Below are 15542 nucleotides of genomic sequence, written 5' to 3' on the forward strand. Positions count from 1 at the left end.
TTCAATCTGTCAGCTCTCCTAAACGCCACACAAAGAAGCAGCCATTTAATTGGTCAGACCCCGAGGGTGATACTTTGGCACACCCCCATTGGTTAGAATTACTTTCCCCTGAACTTCAGAGCAGATGCTGAGGTCCCTCTGCAGATATTTGTCATGGACTAGTTGGAACCAGGGAATTTCCAGGAACATTTATAATTTGTGATTATTAAGTATGTTTTTCAGTTGTTTACAACAGTTACCACTGCAGGAAAAAAGAGCTCATTTGTTACTGGTGCAAAGTAGAAATCTCTCTCCTTTTCCCCTTCTTCATGTTGTCTTTGTAACACTCTATGCCCTGAGACCCTCTGCTGTTCTGGTTCTCACAGCCTTTGTCCTGTTTCTCTCCCACCTGGCTTGGGGCTGTGCCCTCAGTAGCCACAGGCAAAGCTCTGCTTGGACCTGGCTGTCTGGTCGAGGTCTGTCTCTTTGATTTCCAGCATGTCTTTTCTCTGTTCTCTTGCTTCTCCATTTGCTGTTTTCATCTTTATTTGTATTCTTTGCAGTTTCGTCGCAGCACCATTTCAAACCACAGCCTCCAGGAGGGCCCTGATGCCTTCTGTGCCTTTTGATGCAGGGGAGGGATGGAAGTGACTGACGATCTTGTACATCTTTGAGGCTCTCCCTTTCTGGCTTTCTAATGCTGTAAGAACCGACAATCGTAACATTTTTCTATTACTTTTAGAAGGTGGGTCTGTTCCTGTTCTTTCCTTCTTTTTCAAGCAATCTTAGCAGACGCTTAAATTATCTTCAGCATGTGTGAGGTAGGCAGCGTTACTATGACATCTTTCCTTAAAAGGATTGCTGTGGTTCTGTGGGTTTAAAACCCGTAATTTGCTCATCACCCTGGAATCACGGTTGCGGAGTTTTCAAGAATGAATGTCTGTCCCTCCCCCCAGTTTTTAAAGCTCTAATGCCGTTATCATTAGTAAGATTTCAACAAATACCTGGTGATCACATTTGCCTGGCACTGAGGTTGGAAATAAAAGCTGTAAAGTGACTTGCTTTTGTTTTCTGTTTCACCTTCTGCTCCCTAATCACTGGAGAAGAATACTTTAGAAAGAATCATACAGGTTGTTAAATGGTTGCTTAAATGCGGTGCTGCCAGAGCGCTCATCCCCTTAGAATGCACTCGCCGTGCCACGCCGCTCGGGGACCTTGCCTGGTTTTGTTCCTTTTGCAATCGCCAGTGGCTGGAAGAGGGCTGAGCAGATGAATGAATGACGGTTGTCCGGAGGTGTTCAAGATGCTATGAGAGCACAGACGGGGCCCAGAAGGTTTCGCTGAGGAAGTAAGTGCCACATGAGGGAGGTGGGGTGGGAGCAGGGGTCGAGGCTGAGAGAGGAACTGGAGGGAGGTTCCTGAGGCCACAGTAAGCTTGGCATTTGGGGACTGAAAGCACAGCAGGGTAGCTGGAGCCGAGAGCAAGGAGGGTGGGGCTCTGAGCTCTGATGATTGACTTTCGTTATTATTATTATTTTTATATCTTTATTGGAGTATAATTGCTTTACGGTGGTGTGTTAGTTTCTGTGTACAACAAAGTGAATCAGCTATATGTATACATATATCCCCATATCCCCTCCCTCTTGAGCCTCCCTCCCACCCTCCCTATCCCACCCCTCTAGGTGGTCACAAAGCACCGAGCTGATCTCCCTGTGCTATGCGGCTGCTTCCCACTAGCCATCCATTTTACATTTGGTAGTGTGTATATGTCCATGCCACTCTCTCACTTCGTCCCAGCTTCCCCTTCCCCCCGTGTGTCCTCAAGTCCCTTCTCTACATTTGCGTCTTTATTCTTGTCCTGCCACTAGGTTCATCAGTACCATTTTTTTAGCTTCCATATATGTGTGTTAGCATACAGTATTTGTTTTTCTGACTTACTTCACTCTGTGTGACAGACTCTAGGGCCATCCACCTCACTACAAATAACTCAATTTCATTCCTTTTTATGGCTGAGTAACATTCCATTGTATATATGTGCCACATCTTCTTTATCCGTTTATCTGTCGATGGACATTTAGGACTTTCATTATTACTGAATGGTTACCAGTGAAAACACTTCTTAAAAGGGGGCTGATAGAGCATTAGTTGTACTTGAGACAGTTAAGTCAGAAACCCCTCTCTCCTCCACTGGACCAACACAGGTGGGCAAGAATAGAAACTGAAACGGATCCCAAATATCGAGGAAGGGCTTTACCTTTAGGAAGTGGGCATCTGTCTGGAGCACTGGTGCCCTGAGGTTGTAGGAAGTAGGAAATGCAGGTGCCTTTCTGGATGTGTAAACTAAACTTCTGGATTCCCAGGAATGGCTTTTCTGTCTATGGTGCCTTTCACACGGTCCTCAAGTGTTGAAGGTTGGCTGGGCGGGTAGGTACCCCTTTGGGTGTCCCTAGAATGGAGCAGGAAGCGGTGCGAAGCACTCCCCCCGCCGCTGGCAACTTCAGGCGCTTTCCCTGGTCTTCTCCCAGTCGGTCCGTTAACCTCGCTCTCCCAGCGCACAGGCCCTTGAAGCACTGGTGCTGACGGTGGGGCGTGTGGATGCTGAAAGCAGCCGCCTCTTTCTGGAGGACCACAAATGACTCCAAGAACCTGGGCTTGCATCCCATCGCCCAAGAGGTCCGGCCTCTTCATTTACACGATAACCGTTTAAATCCTGAGTTTTTGGGCAGCATCACTGTATTAAACGAGACGGTAGATGGACAGGTAACAACTCACTTGGCACATGTTAGGTGTTTTGTAGTGTTCCTGCTTTTTCCTTAAAAACTAAAAATGTCTAGGATCATCTGAGAAAGGGCTTCAGGACCCCAGAGTCCGAATAACTCCCCCAGTTTTCCCCTTGCCTGCGCCTGAAATACCAGCACAGGAGATCCTCTCTCTCACTCGAAGCTTTGGTCGTTTGTACAGAAGTGTATCGCGGGGATGGGAGGAGAGAGGAGCCGGGCCCCGGAGTCTCTGAAGTCTTCCCACACGTCTCAGTGTGAATGGGGCTCTGGAGAGAGGCAAACACTCGATCCTCATTGGTCCCACGCCTTAGTCTAGTGCCTACTGTTTACTGAACGTCTGGTACTGCCCTCCACCCCTTAGGTAAAACTGGAAAGCCCCGTAAGGCCTGCTCCCTCCATACTGAGCCACCTACTCTGTGTCCAGCCTGGGGGATGCAGGTAAGTGTCTTCCTGTTACAGTGAAGCTCAGAGAGGCAACTTTCTCAAGCTCCTTCAGTGACTCACTGTTAGGGCCAGGCTTTAAGGTCAAGTCTGTGACTGAATCGAAAACCAAAGTAAAACATATTTGGGAACTTTATTTTTTTATTTTTTATTTCTTTTTAATATATATATTTTTACTGTTCTGTTTTCTAAAAATTTAGCCCTAAAAGAAAATTCTTATCTAGGAATGATACATCATCCATTACCCACATCTAAAGGACTGCCTTGGAGGATGGAGAACACCCATTAGGCTTTAAAGCCTCTGGGAATGCTCCAGCCTTGGGAAAGCTCCCCTGTTTATGTCCAGCCTATACACTACCCCAGCAGGGCTGTTGTTCTAATTCAGGCCTTGGGGTTCTAAAGTTTTCTAAAGTTCCACAATATACTTGTCTCCTCTGTGACTTAGGTGTTCCGAGTTCTTCATTCTAAAATATCTCAGAAATAATCTCAGTACCACAGAGAACATGCTTCCTTGTCCCACACCTGGCAAGGGAGACCCGTCTGTAGTATGGTTGACTCTGCCAGTTGCCTTACTTAGAAATGCCACAGTCACCCTATTTTATGCTCATCGTGTTGTCACCGGCATTTTAAATCTTCCCCCTCTGAGGTAGACCCCTCAGGCAGGTTTCTTGGAAGATTCCAGTTGCGACTCTGAGATTCTGTTTTACATTTAAAAAGAGTTTTGAGGGAGTTCGAGTTTCTTTCCAGACTAATAACTTCTTTTAAAAAATAAGCAACCTTCCAAGTTGAAAGATGATTTTAAACTTCAGGTGAGTTCTTCAGATAATGATTGTGCCTCTATTGCGTGGGTGACGTGACCGGCTGTGTCATAGGCCCCATCCAGCCCGGTCCCTCGGGCGGTGGGCAACTCGGGCTTTGCGCGACCAGAGGGAGAGAGGGACGTTGGGCTTGCCAGTCAGTAGTTGCTATTGAACAGCTGAGCTGTTGCCAGTTTAGACTTGCAGCGTATAGTTTAACGATCATTGATTTTGGTTTGCTGTTTATGGAGCACTTACTGTAGGTTAGGCACTTTGTTATTTCTCATCCCTACAGTTAGTTACCTTCCAACAGGGGAGGTGTTACCCTCTTATACAGGTGAGGAAACGGACTCAGAAAGCTTAAGTAGCCTGCCCAAGGTTAGCTACCTTTTTTTAAAAAAATAAATTTATTTATTTATGGCTGCGTTGGGTCTTTGTTGCTGCGCGCGGGCTTTCTCTAGTTGCCGCGAGCGGGGGCTACTCTTCGTTGTGGCGCGCGGGCTTCTCATTGCGGTGGCTACTCTTCGTTGTGGCGCGCGGGCTTCTCATTGCGGTGGCTTCTCTTGTTGCGGAACATGGGCTCTAGGTGCGCTGGCTTCAGTAGTTGTGGCTCGCGGGCTCAGTAGTTGTGGCGCACGGGCTTAGTTGCTCCGCGGCATGTGGGATCTTCCCAGACCAGAGCTTGAACCTGTGTCCCCTGCATTGGCAGGCAGATTCTTAACCACTGGACCACCAGGGAAGTCCCGCTACCTTTGTTTTAGATAAAGAACTTTCTCGTAGTCACTTTATGTCACTGTAAATATTGGCAAAATGCTTTGGGCCCTAAGCAGAGATAACTAGTACTTGCCTCATGGGCTGTATTGATAAAATATGGACTGTTTCTCTGATCTCGGCTTGTTCATTCCACAAGTTATTTGGGTGCCTGCTATGAAGCGGCCCTGTGCTAGATGATGCGGATAGAAAAGTGAAGACAGATGAGATTCCTGCCCTTGGAGTTGATGCTGTAAACAGACAGATATAATTACAGATTATGATCGTTTTCCCAAAGGAAACTGAAAGGGCAGTGAGCGAGTGTGTGACTGGGGAGGACTCCTCTAAACAGGTGACACGTGAGCAGAGACCTGAGGATGAGAGGAGCAGTAGCAGCAGGGGAGCAAGTGCAGGGACCCCGCGGCGGCAGGGAGCCTGGCGTCCTCGAAGAACTGAAAGGTCACAAGACGTGAAGCTTAGTAAGCTGTCAGGAAAGTAGCAGGATGTGAATTGGGGAAGTGGGCCGGGGCTGGCGGCATACGTGGGGTCTTTTAACCGTGTAGGGAGTGGGAATTTTTTTTTTTTTAACATCTTTATTGGAATATAATTGCTTTACAATGGTGTGTTAGTTTCTGCTTTATAACAAAGTGAATCAGCTATACATATACATATATCCCCGTATCTCCTCCCTCTTGCGTCTCCCTCCCACCCTCCCTTATCCCACCCCTCTAGGTGGTCACAGAGCACCCAGCTGATCTCCCTGTGCCATGCGGCTGCTTCCCACTAGCTATCTATTATACATTTGGTGGTATATATAAGTCCATGCCACTCCCTCACTTCGGCCCAGCTTACCCTTCCTCCTCCCCAAGGAGTGGGAATTTTTAATTCTCAAATGTAATGGGAGTCCATGAAAGGGCTTTAAGTGTTTTTGTCCGGGAAGGAAGAAAGAATGGTGGAGAAAGAACTGGAGAGAGGCAAGAACTGAAGCTGGGAAACTAGTTAGGAAGCCGTTCTCTTGCCCAAGAAGCTATGATAGACCCTGGAAATGCGATAGTACACAAAGTCCCTGCCCTTAATGGATTTTAAAATTCTAGTTAGGGAAGGCAGTTAACAAGTAAGCAAGTAACACCAGCTAGTACTAAGTGTTAGGCATGAGACTAGAAAGTGCCATTTAAACTGAAGGTGAATGACGAGAAGGAGCCAAGCACGTGATATTCTGGGGAGAAGAGTGCAGGCGGAAGGAGCAAACAGCAAATTCAAAGGGCCTAAGGAGGGAAATGTGAGTAATAGATGAGAGATGCGATCTAGACCACTGTCCGGGACAAGGGAGATGGAGATGGGCACTGACGAATCTTCAGCTTGAGAATGGTGTTTAAAGCCATCTGACTGACTGGGGTCTCCTCGGGAGAGAGAGTGTGGATGGAGAGGACATGGAAGACAACCTAGGCACTGGCAAAACTTAAGAACAGAGGGAGGGGGGCAGCACGGAGGCTTTGAGGCAGGAGGAAAACCAAGGGTGCAGAGTTCTGGAAGCTAAGAGATGCCTAGAGGGGAGAGCTTTTCCAGGAGGAAGGATGGGTTGCCTGTGTCCAGCCCTGCTGGGAGGTTGAGGAAGATGAAGCTAGAGAGTGTCACTCGGACCTGGCCACTTGGAAGTCCCGGTGACCTTACAAAGAAGAGATTAGGCGGAGTGATTGAGTCAGGCTAGACTGGAGAAGGTTGAAGAGTGAATTAGAGGTTGAGGAAGTGCAGTCGAATATTTGGAGAAATTTTGATGTAGAGAGCGGAGAAAAGGACCTTTACTGAGGAGTGGTGGGTGTGGAGTCAACGTGTGGGTTTTTTTGTTATTTGTTATTTTTATTTTATTTTTTTTTTACAAATTACAAATATTAGATGTTTTAAAAACTCTTTCTATAAACTTTAAAATATAACTAGAGAGGGACTTCCCTGGTGGTGCAGTGGTTAAGAATCCGCCTGCCAACGCAGGGGACACAGGTTCAAGCCCTGGTCTGGGAAGATCCCACGTGCCGCGGAGCAACTAAGCCCGTGAGCCACAACTACTGAAGCCCACGTGCCTAGAGCCCGTGCTCCACAACAAGAGAAGCCACCGCAATGAGAAGCCCGCGCACCGCAACGAAGTGTAGTCCCCGCTCTCCACAACTAGAGAAAGGCCGCGCGCGGCAACAAAGACCAATGCAGCCAAAAAAAAAAAAAAAAAAAAAAAAAAAAATATATATATATATATATATAACTAGAGAAGGGTACAAATTCTAAGTGTAGAGTTTGATGAATTTTCACAAAGCAAACATCTATATAACCAGCACTCAGATTAAGCAACAGAACATTACCAGAAGGCCCCTTGTGCCCCCTTCCATCTACTGTCGGAGGATAGCCCCTGTGCGATTTCTAGCACCACATAGTAATCTGCCTGTGTTGGAATTTTATATAAATGGGATCATTTAGTATGTATTCTTTTGTGCCTATCTTCTTTCACTCAGCATTGTAAGATTCATCTTTACCGTTGCATGGAGCAGTAGTTTGTTTATTCTCATTGCTGTATGAATATACCTTTATTTCTCCATTCTACTGTGGATCGACATTTGGATCTTTTCCACCTTGGGGCTATTACAATAGAACTGCTGCAAACATTCTTGTATACTTCTTCTGGTAGACATGTTTCTGTTGGGTATGTACCTGGAAGTGGAATTGCAAAGCCCTGGGGTGTGTGTGTGTGTGTGTGTGTGTGTGTGTGTGTGTGTGTGTGTGTGTGTGTGTGTGTGTGTCTGTTTACAAAGTGGTTGTGCCAGTTCATATTTTTGGCCAGCAAAAAATCCTTGTCAATACTTGCTAGTATCTGTCTTTTCCATTTTAGCCATTCCAGTGGGTGTCTGGTGGCAATACATTGTGATTGTAATTCGTACTTGCATTATGACAAGGAAGAGTTTTCTAAGTCTGGGAGGTCCTGGAAAGTGTCTATGTGCCGATGGGAAAGCTCCAGTAGAGGTGGAAAGCAGACGCTCAGAGGGTAATAGGCTGCAGGGCAGACAGACTGATTTTTTTTTTTTTTTTTTTTGGTGGAATCGGGAACACTTCTGTTGTGGCCTACGGAGTGTAGGCTTCAGGGTCTAAGCGACTTAGGTTCAAATTCTGGCTTCACTGCCCTCTAGCTATGACCTTTAGCGAGTTACTTAACTTCTCTGAACTTTGGTTTTCTTACCTGAAAATGGGAAGAACTAATCTGCCTTGCCAGATCGTTGTGAGAATCACATGAGATAACATTATTGTAGTACCTAGCTCAGTGCCTGGCAGATAAGAAGCATTCTTCCAGCAGAGTATGGCTACTTTCTTCTTTACTTCTCAGAATGTGTCATTACTTGTACAATTATTTCAAAGAGACATGGCTAAGCCATATTGATAGGTTTTTCATAGCATTTCCTTTCAAAGCCATTGCGTTGCAGTTCCTTTCAAAGTCATCCTTTAATTGCTTTTTCAGGATGATATGCAAGATGAAGCAAAGCCCATTCTGTACTAATGATCCAGAACGTGGAACACTTTCCTTTCTGCACTTACCAGCATAGATGCTTTTGATAATTCCAGCAATACAGTAGTGACAGTAGGCAAACCACCCTCAATAAGCTGGAGATGATTCTGTAAGGCTTGCAACTAGCCATTTTCTGATTTGTCATGTCATAAAGGTACTTCTTTGAGGATTGGGGGCATTTTAATGAGGTATTTTCCAAAGGATTTTTGTAATGTCTTATACGGTGGGTTCCCCATAGTATGTTAATTCCAAGATGTTGCTGTCTCTGCATCCGGGTAAAGCCTGTAGCTTGGCACACAGGGCAGTTAACTAAAATCAGAACAGTTTGGATGAGAATCTTGGGGGCCTCAACTTCAGTGCCTTAGATTTTGGTGGTTAGCAAGGTGGTTTTGGAGTTGCATTGCAAACTCAGAGATTTTACTAAGATGCTGACATTCTGACGTTTTTACTCTGTGGGTCCATTCTGACCCTTCTTCTCTCTTCCATGGGAAAGTCTGTGACAACCACTGATGCACTTAAAATCATTTGTCTTGAGCAGGCAGACAAGTAGAGAAGTGATTGTTTTAAAATTACTTAGTATTCTAGGACTTAATAGGGAGAAATCACAGCATCTGCCCTCTTGCCTCTAACTATGGCTGTACTCAGCCTACCTGGAATAGGTCACTTATCTTGTCCTGTTCTTAGCACTATAATTTTCCTGTTCAACAGGGTTCAGTCTCCCAAGAAATACCAGCTTACTTATCAAGCTGACAAAACCCCACGTGCAAGCCAGCCGTTCTTGCCTCATACCACTGGGTCCTTCCACAGGGAATAGTACATTTTCTTGTTCACCCCAGCCCTACATCTCCCGTCTTCTTTACCCTTTAGGCAAATTGGAAGAGGAGAGCCTGGCAGGTTTCAAACAAACGCAGTAGGAGAGCAGTCAGACTGTATTTGAAAATTAGATCACCAAGTCCCATCTTCTCTGAAGAGGGTGAGGGAAATTGGCGAAGGAATTTTCAAGCCCTCGGTGAAGATTTGGTGATAATTTTCTTTGCAGATCAGAAAGAGGTTTGCAGATCAGGGAGGGAAGTTTTTCCAAGTTGTCAACCTAGGGAGAATTCGTCATACATCCCACAGTTGGTTGCACTTTCAGTCCTTAAGTAATAGATGCCGCCGCACGTGTGTCCCTGTTTAGGGCTGATGGATGCAGTAGCCTCCCCAAAGAAGAGTGTTACTTGTACGGCAGCGTTAAAATGACGACCTCTTTGCTTTCACTCCCTGAAATAACCCTGAATATAGTTCTCATTTAGGCTTAGGGCTTTCCAGTTTGGCAAGACCACACTAAGAAATGTGTCTTTTGGTAGTTAAGTATATGTCACAAAGAGTAGAAGCCTAGCCTGCTGACTTCGGTGGGCCTGTTCTGTTAGGGTGGGCAGGTCTAAGGTATTTTTAGCACTGGAGACTCTTCCCCTTTGACCCCTGGCCACACACCCACATCCCCAGGAGGAGGCTGCATTCTCCACCCATACATGGGGCCGGTGGAATAACGAAGGGGCACATTTCAAGTCTTTCCACACAGCCAGGTCCTTGTACGAGTAGCCAAACACTCCCAACAGGCTGACGGTGTTTCTTTCAGAGCTGTTCAGAGGAGGCAGGCAGTTAAGTTTAGAGCCAGAGTTAGAAGTTGAATATAGTGCTGAGGAAGACAGGTCCTCTTGATTCCCAGCTAAGGAAAAGCTTTCTTAGCTTCTGTACCAGGAGGGCCGAGTTGAGCTGTATATATCGTGCCTGACTGGGCCCAGAGTCCCCGGGGGCCAAGGACCTTGTGGAATTCACTTTTGGTCTCCCCGGTGCCCAGCACATCTGGTGCTTCCCAAGTGCTTGTAAAAGCACATGAAATGAAACAAGGTGCAGGTGGCCGGCTTTCCAGAGTTCCCGACGGATGGTGCCTTACCGAGTGGGTCTGCCCATTCCGTGACAAAGTCCTTACCTCTTAGGGAAAAGAATTGCAACACGTGGATTCCCCTTGTGGGAAGAGAAGTCTGTTTTCTTCTTGTGGTTAAATGTTCCATTCTTCCATCTCTCTCTGCTAATGCCGTCAGCCTGTCTTTGGTTCCATCTGTCTTCACCTCTGTTCCACCCTCCGGTGAAGGAGGTCTTAGTCCATCCCCACGTCTCGTCACCTGGTCACTTTTCTTCCCACTCCTGGTCGTCACTCCCATCATTCATTGCCAGCTTCCCTTCTTTCAGCTCTTAGTCTTGGGGGGTTTCCTCTGCGGTCTATGAACACGTCTACATTTCTCTTTATCTCGTGACCTCTGCTGCCTTCTCTCTTCCCTTCGCTGTCAAAAGTTTCTAGAAGGAATAATTTATCCTTAAAGTCTGGCAGGTCCTCACTTCTCATTCACTTCCCAACCTGTGGTTACCGGTCAGCATGTCTCTTGCTAAACTGCTCGGGCATGGAGCACACAGTCTCCTAAAACTAGGTCCATCTCATTCTTCCGCGTGTTCTCCTCTCTGGGTCATTAGACAGTGTTGAAAATTTCTTTTTGAAATTCAAGACGCTGTTCCTGTTCTCCCACCTCTGAGCATGCTTCGTTCCTTCCCCTGTGCTGGTTGGTTCCCCTCTGCTTGCTCTTCAGATCACACGTTCCCGAGGGCTCTCCCAGGCTGGCTTCTCTTCTGCCCCAGAGTGTCTAACCAGCCTTCTGGCCCTCTCTGGCTGTACATACTTTCCAGTAGGCGAGGATCCGCAAACCTTTATCTTCAGCCGACACGGTGCTGAAGGTCAGCAGGTCCCACAGGTACAAAACTCAACTCAGAATCTTAACCTGCCCCCGCTCCCCATTTCACACACAGACACACGCTCTTCCCGAGGGCTTTATCCCAGTCAGCCATTCCACTCTCTCCTGTTGTGTAACTCAGAGAGCCAGCGTCTTCTCTCCCCTCCCCCCCCCGCCTCTTCAGTTCATTGCCACATCCTGCTAAATTTGTCGCAGATCTAGCTGTCCCTTTCTCTTTTGCCTATATCCTCATATCTTTCTTCCAACCTGCCCCTCTCGGATTTGTCCTCCACACCGCTTACTGCTGTAAGTGGCCACTCTAAAATGCAAATAAGATAACAAAACCTGCTTGCCTGAACCCTTCATTGTGTCCCACTACCTACAGGATAAAGTCCAGACTCCTTACCTACCATGGAATACAAGTTTTTTTTGTTTTTAAATGGCTGCTTGTTTACTTGCTGTGCTCTCCGCCACCCCTACCCTTACCTTTGACCCAACCAAGCATTTTGTAGTTTCTTTAATGCCCTGGTGCATGCTCTTGGTTTGTTCTTGAAAAGTCTTTTTGCTCTTGACTTTCTGGTCCATAATAGTGTTACCGACCAGGGTTCTCGGCCTCCTTTATCAATAGAAATCGATAAGAGGCCAGATGAGAAACTCAGGCAAGGCTTTACTGGGGCCCCTGCTGTGCAGCAGGGGGGAGCGAGAACAAGCCACAGGTGCCCTTGCTTGCTCGCTTGCTGAGCAGGGGTGCGAGCTGTCTCCTTATATGGGGTGAGGGTAGGAGCAGGTCCAGGGGTCGGACTGGAGGGGTGGCTGAGGTGGTCTGCCCAGCCCTCTGGTGGTGGTGTGTGCAGGGGGCATGCGCACTGCCCTGCTTGTGCTCCCTGCCTTTGCTCCGGGCTCTTTAGAAGTGGCAGTTGGGTTTTTGGTCTTTTTGTATCTTGTTGTCCATAATTTGCCCCAGTGCATGCACGTAGTTATTTTTAGTACCTTATAGTTTATTTGTATTTTGTTGCTCCAGGAGACGTTTGTCCAGGTGAAGCATGGCAGCAAAGGGTCCCCGGGGTCCCAGCCTGTCTCAATAGGATATGTCTTCCCTGGTCACTCCTCCACCCCGAGGAGCTGATGATCATTGTTCCCATCTTTGTAACCCCCCTTACACTGCACAAACCTCCGTTAAAGCACTGATCACCCTGAAATTTCAATTTTTGGTTTTACATTTCTAGTTCTCCTACTAGACCATGAACTTAGGTAATCGACCGTACTCACCTAGCACTGGAGACAGCAAGGCATTGGCTCCTCTAAGGGCTGCACGCATGAATGAGTGGAGGATTTGACAAGTTAGTGAACCACCCACAGCTTTGTCTCAAGGCTGCTCTGCTATTCCCCTTCCCCTGACCTCACTTAGTTAATTGACACATCCTGCTGATTCTGTCAGATTTGTCCACGTTCGGGACAAGCCCAGAAAGGCAAATGGTAATTGTGAAATCTCTAGGTTTACTTTTTACCCGTGCTGTCTCAGAGAAATTGCAGCGAAAGCATTGTTATAATGCTAGTAGCAACAACTAAGGTTTATTTAGTGCTTTACAGCCTGGAGAATGTCAGATGAGAAAAATGAAGTACAGAAAGGCTGTGACTTGTTAGAGGTAGGTAACAGCCCGGGTCTTCAGATTCCAGATCCTCTGATCTTTGTATTATTACACACTGTTTCAGATGCTTCCATCAACAGGTGATTTAAAGAGTTACAAACTTCCTCTTTCGGAGGGTTACTACTCTGCTGTTGCCTGCAGTCTCTTGCCAGCAAATAACTCAGTTCTTTAACTGCTCTGGGCTTCATTATTCCGTGTGAATTCGTAAGGCAGATTAAGTCCCTGTTTTCTGGGAATTGAGAGTCTTCAGACAAGTCGTAGTGAGTCAGAGAGACATGTTTTTGATGCGAAGGAAATGGAGCGAATGTGTGGTTAGTTAATCTTTAAATATTGTATGTGATTCATTCATTCAGTAGTACTTGTTGAGCCACCCTTCTGCTGGGCACTGTATGACTGTCATGGTCCCTGCTCTCATGGGGGTCATAGGCCACCGGGTGAGACAGGTAGTAATCAGACATGCCTGCCAAAGTGAATGCAGGTATTATTGGAAGCAGTGTTGGGAAGCTGGAAAGGCCCTGGAGTAATCACGAGGCCAAAGGTTGTAGCTGGGTGAACCAGGAAGTTCTTTCCTCCTGCTGGGCCTCTTTCTTTTCCTCTAAAAAATAACCAAGGTGGAACCCGTTGACGTCTGAGTTCCTTCCAGCTTACTACGTCTTTGAACTCTGATCTAACAAAGGCACTTTGAGCGAGTCAGGAGGCAGAGCAGAAAGTACCATTCTTTCGTGTGAACTGATTGTTAATACACAACATGTTTCATTCGTTATCTCTGTAAGCAGAGTTCAGGCTCACAGTGTCCATCCTGACTATCTTAGTCTACTGAGAAAAGCACATTTTACTTTATTACAGCAGCGACTGGCATTTTAGTGGACCCCCTTGCAATGTTTAGTTTATTCTGACATTTGAGAGATTGGATCCTCTTTGTTCTGTGATCTCAAAAAATCATCAACCCCCCAGCCCCTAATTCCTGTATTTGATATGTAAAATGGAAGTAATAACCCAAAACTTCCTCATAAGCCCGCAGAGGCACTGATCCAGCAAGGAAGCAAGCATTGTGGAGCATCTGCTGTGTGCACGACACTGCTGAGTACAGAACAGACATGAATAAGAAGTGGTCCCTGCCCTCAAGGAGCGTATGGTTTAGTGGTAGAAAAAAAGCATAACTATTACAGGTGCCGTGGTAGACGTTGATGTGTAGGGCTGGACGTACAAATGTGAGAGCTGTACGTAAGTTCTGCTGGCTGGTGGGAGGGAAAACCAGGGGGCAACGTAGTACAGGGAAGAGAACGTTAGGTTTAGAGTCAGAAGAGCTGGGTTTTCAGAATCTCCGTTCTCTGTATATTAGTTGTGTGACCTTGATTCCTTTGAGCCTGGGTTGCCTCATCTAAATAAAGGAAGTAATGATCCTTCCGCCCCATGGTCAATATGAGTGTGGAACTGTACACGTGTGTATGATAGAGCTCTATCTGTCTGAGCTCTAGGGGCAAGGTCATGTTCCTGAATAAAATGGCTGTTAGGCCACTTGTCATTGCTAAGACAAAAGATTTTATTTGAAGTAAAGCTCTCAGATTAAACCCAAACAGGCATCGGCAACCTTTCAAAGGTAGCGTGCCGGCTCTGCTGCCCGTGCCGGCCTGGCCTGCAGGTCAGGCGTCTGTGCGCACCTTTCCTGTAACGGCAGCGGGCGTGGTGCAGGAGGCGGTAGGAAGTCGGTGGCCCCCGAAAGCCCATCCTCACCTTGACGGTGATGGGAGGTGTGGACCGATGTCGCTGCTCACCTGTGCCCTCGGGACGCCGTCAAGGTGTGTCTTAACTCTGACCTTTCCCCCTTTCTCCCTCGTGCCAGATTTTATCATGTGGGCAACCTGCTGCAACTGGTTCTGCCTGGATGGACAGCCTGAGGAGGCCCCACCGCCCCAGGGAGCCAGGACGCAGGCCTATTCCAACCCTGGGTACAGCTCCTTCCCTTCCCCCACGGGCTCGGAACCAAACTGCAAGGCCTGCGGGGCCCACTTCGCAAGCATGGCCAGGAAGGTGAGTGTCGACCTCTCGGCCTGCTCGGCCACTGTAGCCTCAGGCCCTCAGGCAGGTCTGCTGACCCTTCCATGGTGCCTGTGCAAAGCTGGCAACCCAGAGCTGTCCTTTCACAAAAGTATTAAAACTAACCAAGCAAAAGCAACACATCTTGGCACAGATTTGGAGCCAGCTAGATCTGAATTCTGATAGCAGCTCAGCCACTTCCTAGCTGTATGACTTAACCTGTCTTGAGATTCATTTTCTCCGTCTATAATATAGTAGGGATATAATAATTGTACCCAAGTCAACATCTCGCAGTGTTGTGGGAATAAAATGCGCTGAGCTGCGAAGGGTGCCCGGCGCGATGCTTGGGGTGCAGCAGGCACTTGCTGTTGTTTCCTTCATTAGCTGCCGTCGTAAAAAGCCTGGCTGCAGGTGAACTTGTTCTTTTTATTGAAAACAGTGTCAAGGACATCTCAGGTACATCAGGACCCTAACAAGATGAAGAATGGAGCTTATTTACTGTTGCCATTTCATTTGAAATGCATGGTAGCCGTGTTTTCCAGATTAGTGAGCAGGAGGTAAAATCACTGGCTGGGCCATGGTGTACGCGTGTGGGCCATCCCTCTGTCTGTGGTAAGCACGCCTGGGGCTGAAGGTGAGCCCTGACCCGGAGAAGAGGACTGCTGCATCTGTCCTCTTCTGCAGAATGAGAGGTTTGCAGCCTAGAATGTGACGTTAAAATGATGATAATGAGAAATTTGAGAGGAAAAAAATACTTTCTAAACCACCTGCTGTATGCCAGGGACTATTTTAAGCAATTTATA

General features: G+C 47.1%; 1 protein-coding gene across 5 annotated transcripts in view; it reads left to right on the plus strand.

Moving 5' to 3' along the window:
• Positions 1–15542, plus strand: part of RFFL (ring finger and FYVE like domain containing E3 ubiquitin protein ligase) — a 68748-nt gene that overhangs the window by 35381 nt on the left and 17825 nt on the right. For 3 of the 5 annotated variants that reach the window (XM_068529569.1, XM_068529571.1, XM_068529570.1), the window contains exon 2: positions 14546–14733. In XM_068529569.1, coding sequence (XP_068385670.1) covers positions 14546–14733 — 188 coding nt within the window. Of the gene's footprint in view, positions 1–1007; positions 1328–3120; positions 3198–14545; positions 14734–15542 lie in introns of those variants that run through there. The other 2 variants (XM_068529573.1, XM_068529572.1) reach the window with 2 other exon arrangements.

Source organism: Eschrichtius robustus, chromosome 20 (genome assembly GCF_028021215.1).
Source record: "Eschrichtius robustus isolate mEscRob2 chromosome 20, mEscRob2.pri, whole genome shotgun sequence".
Lineage (NCBI taxonomy): Eukaryota > Metazoa > Chordata > Mammalia > Artiodactyla > Eschrichtiidae > Eschrichtius > Eschrichtius robustus.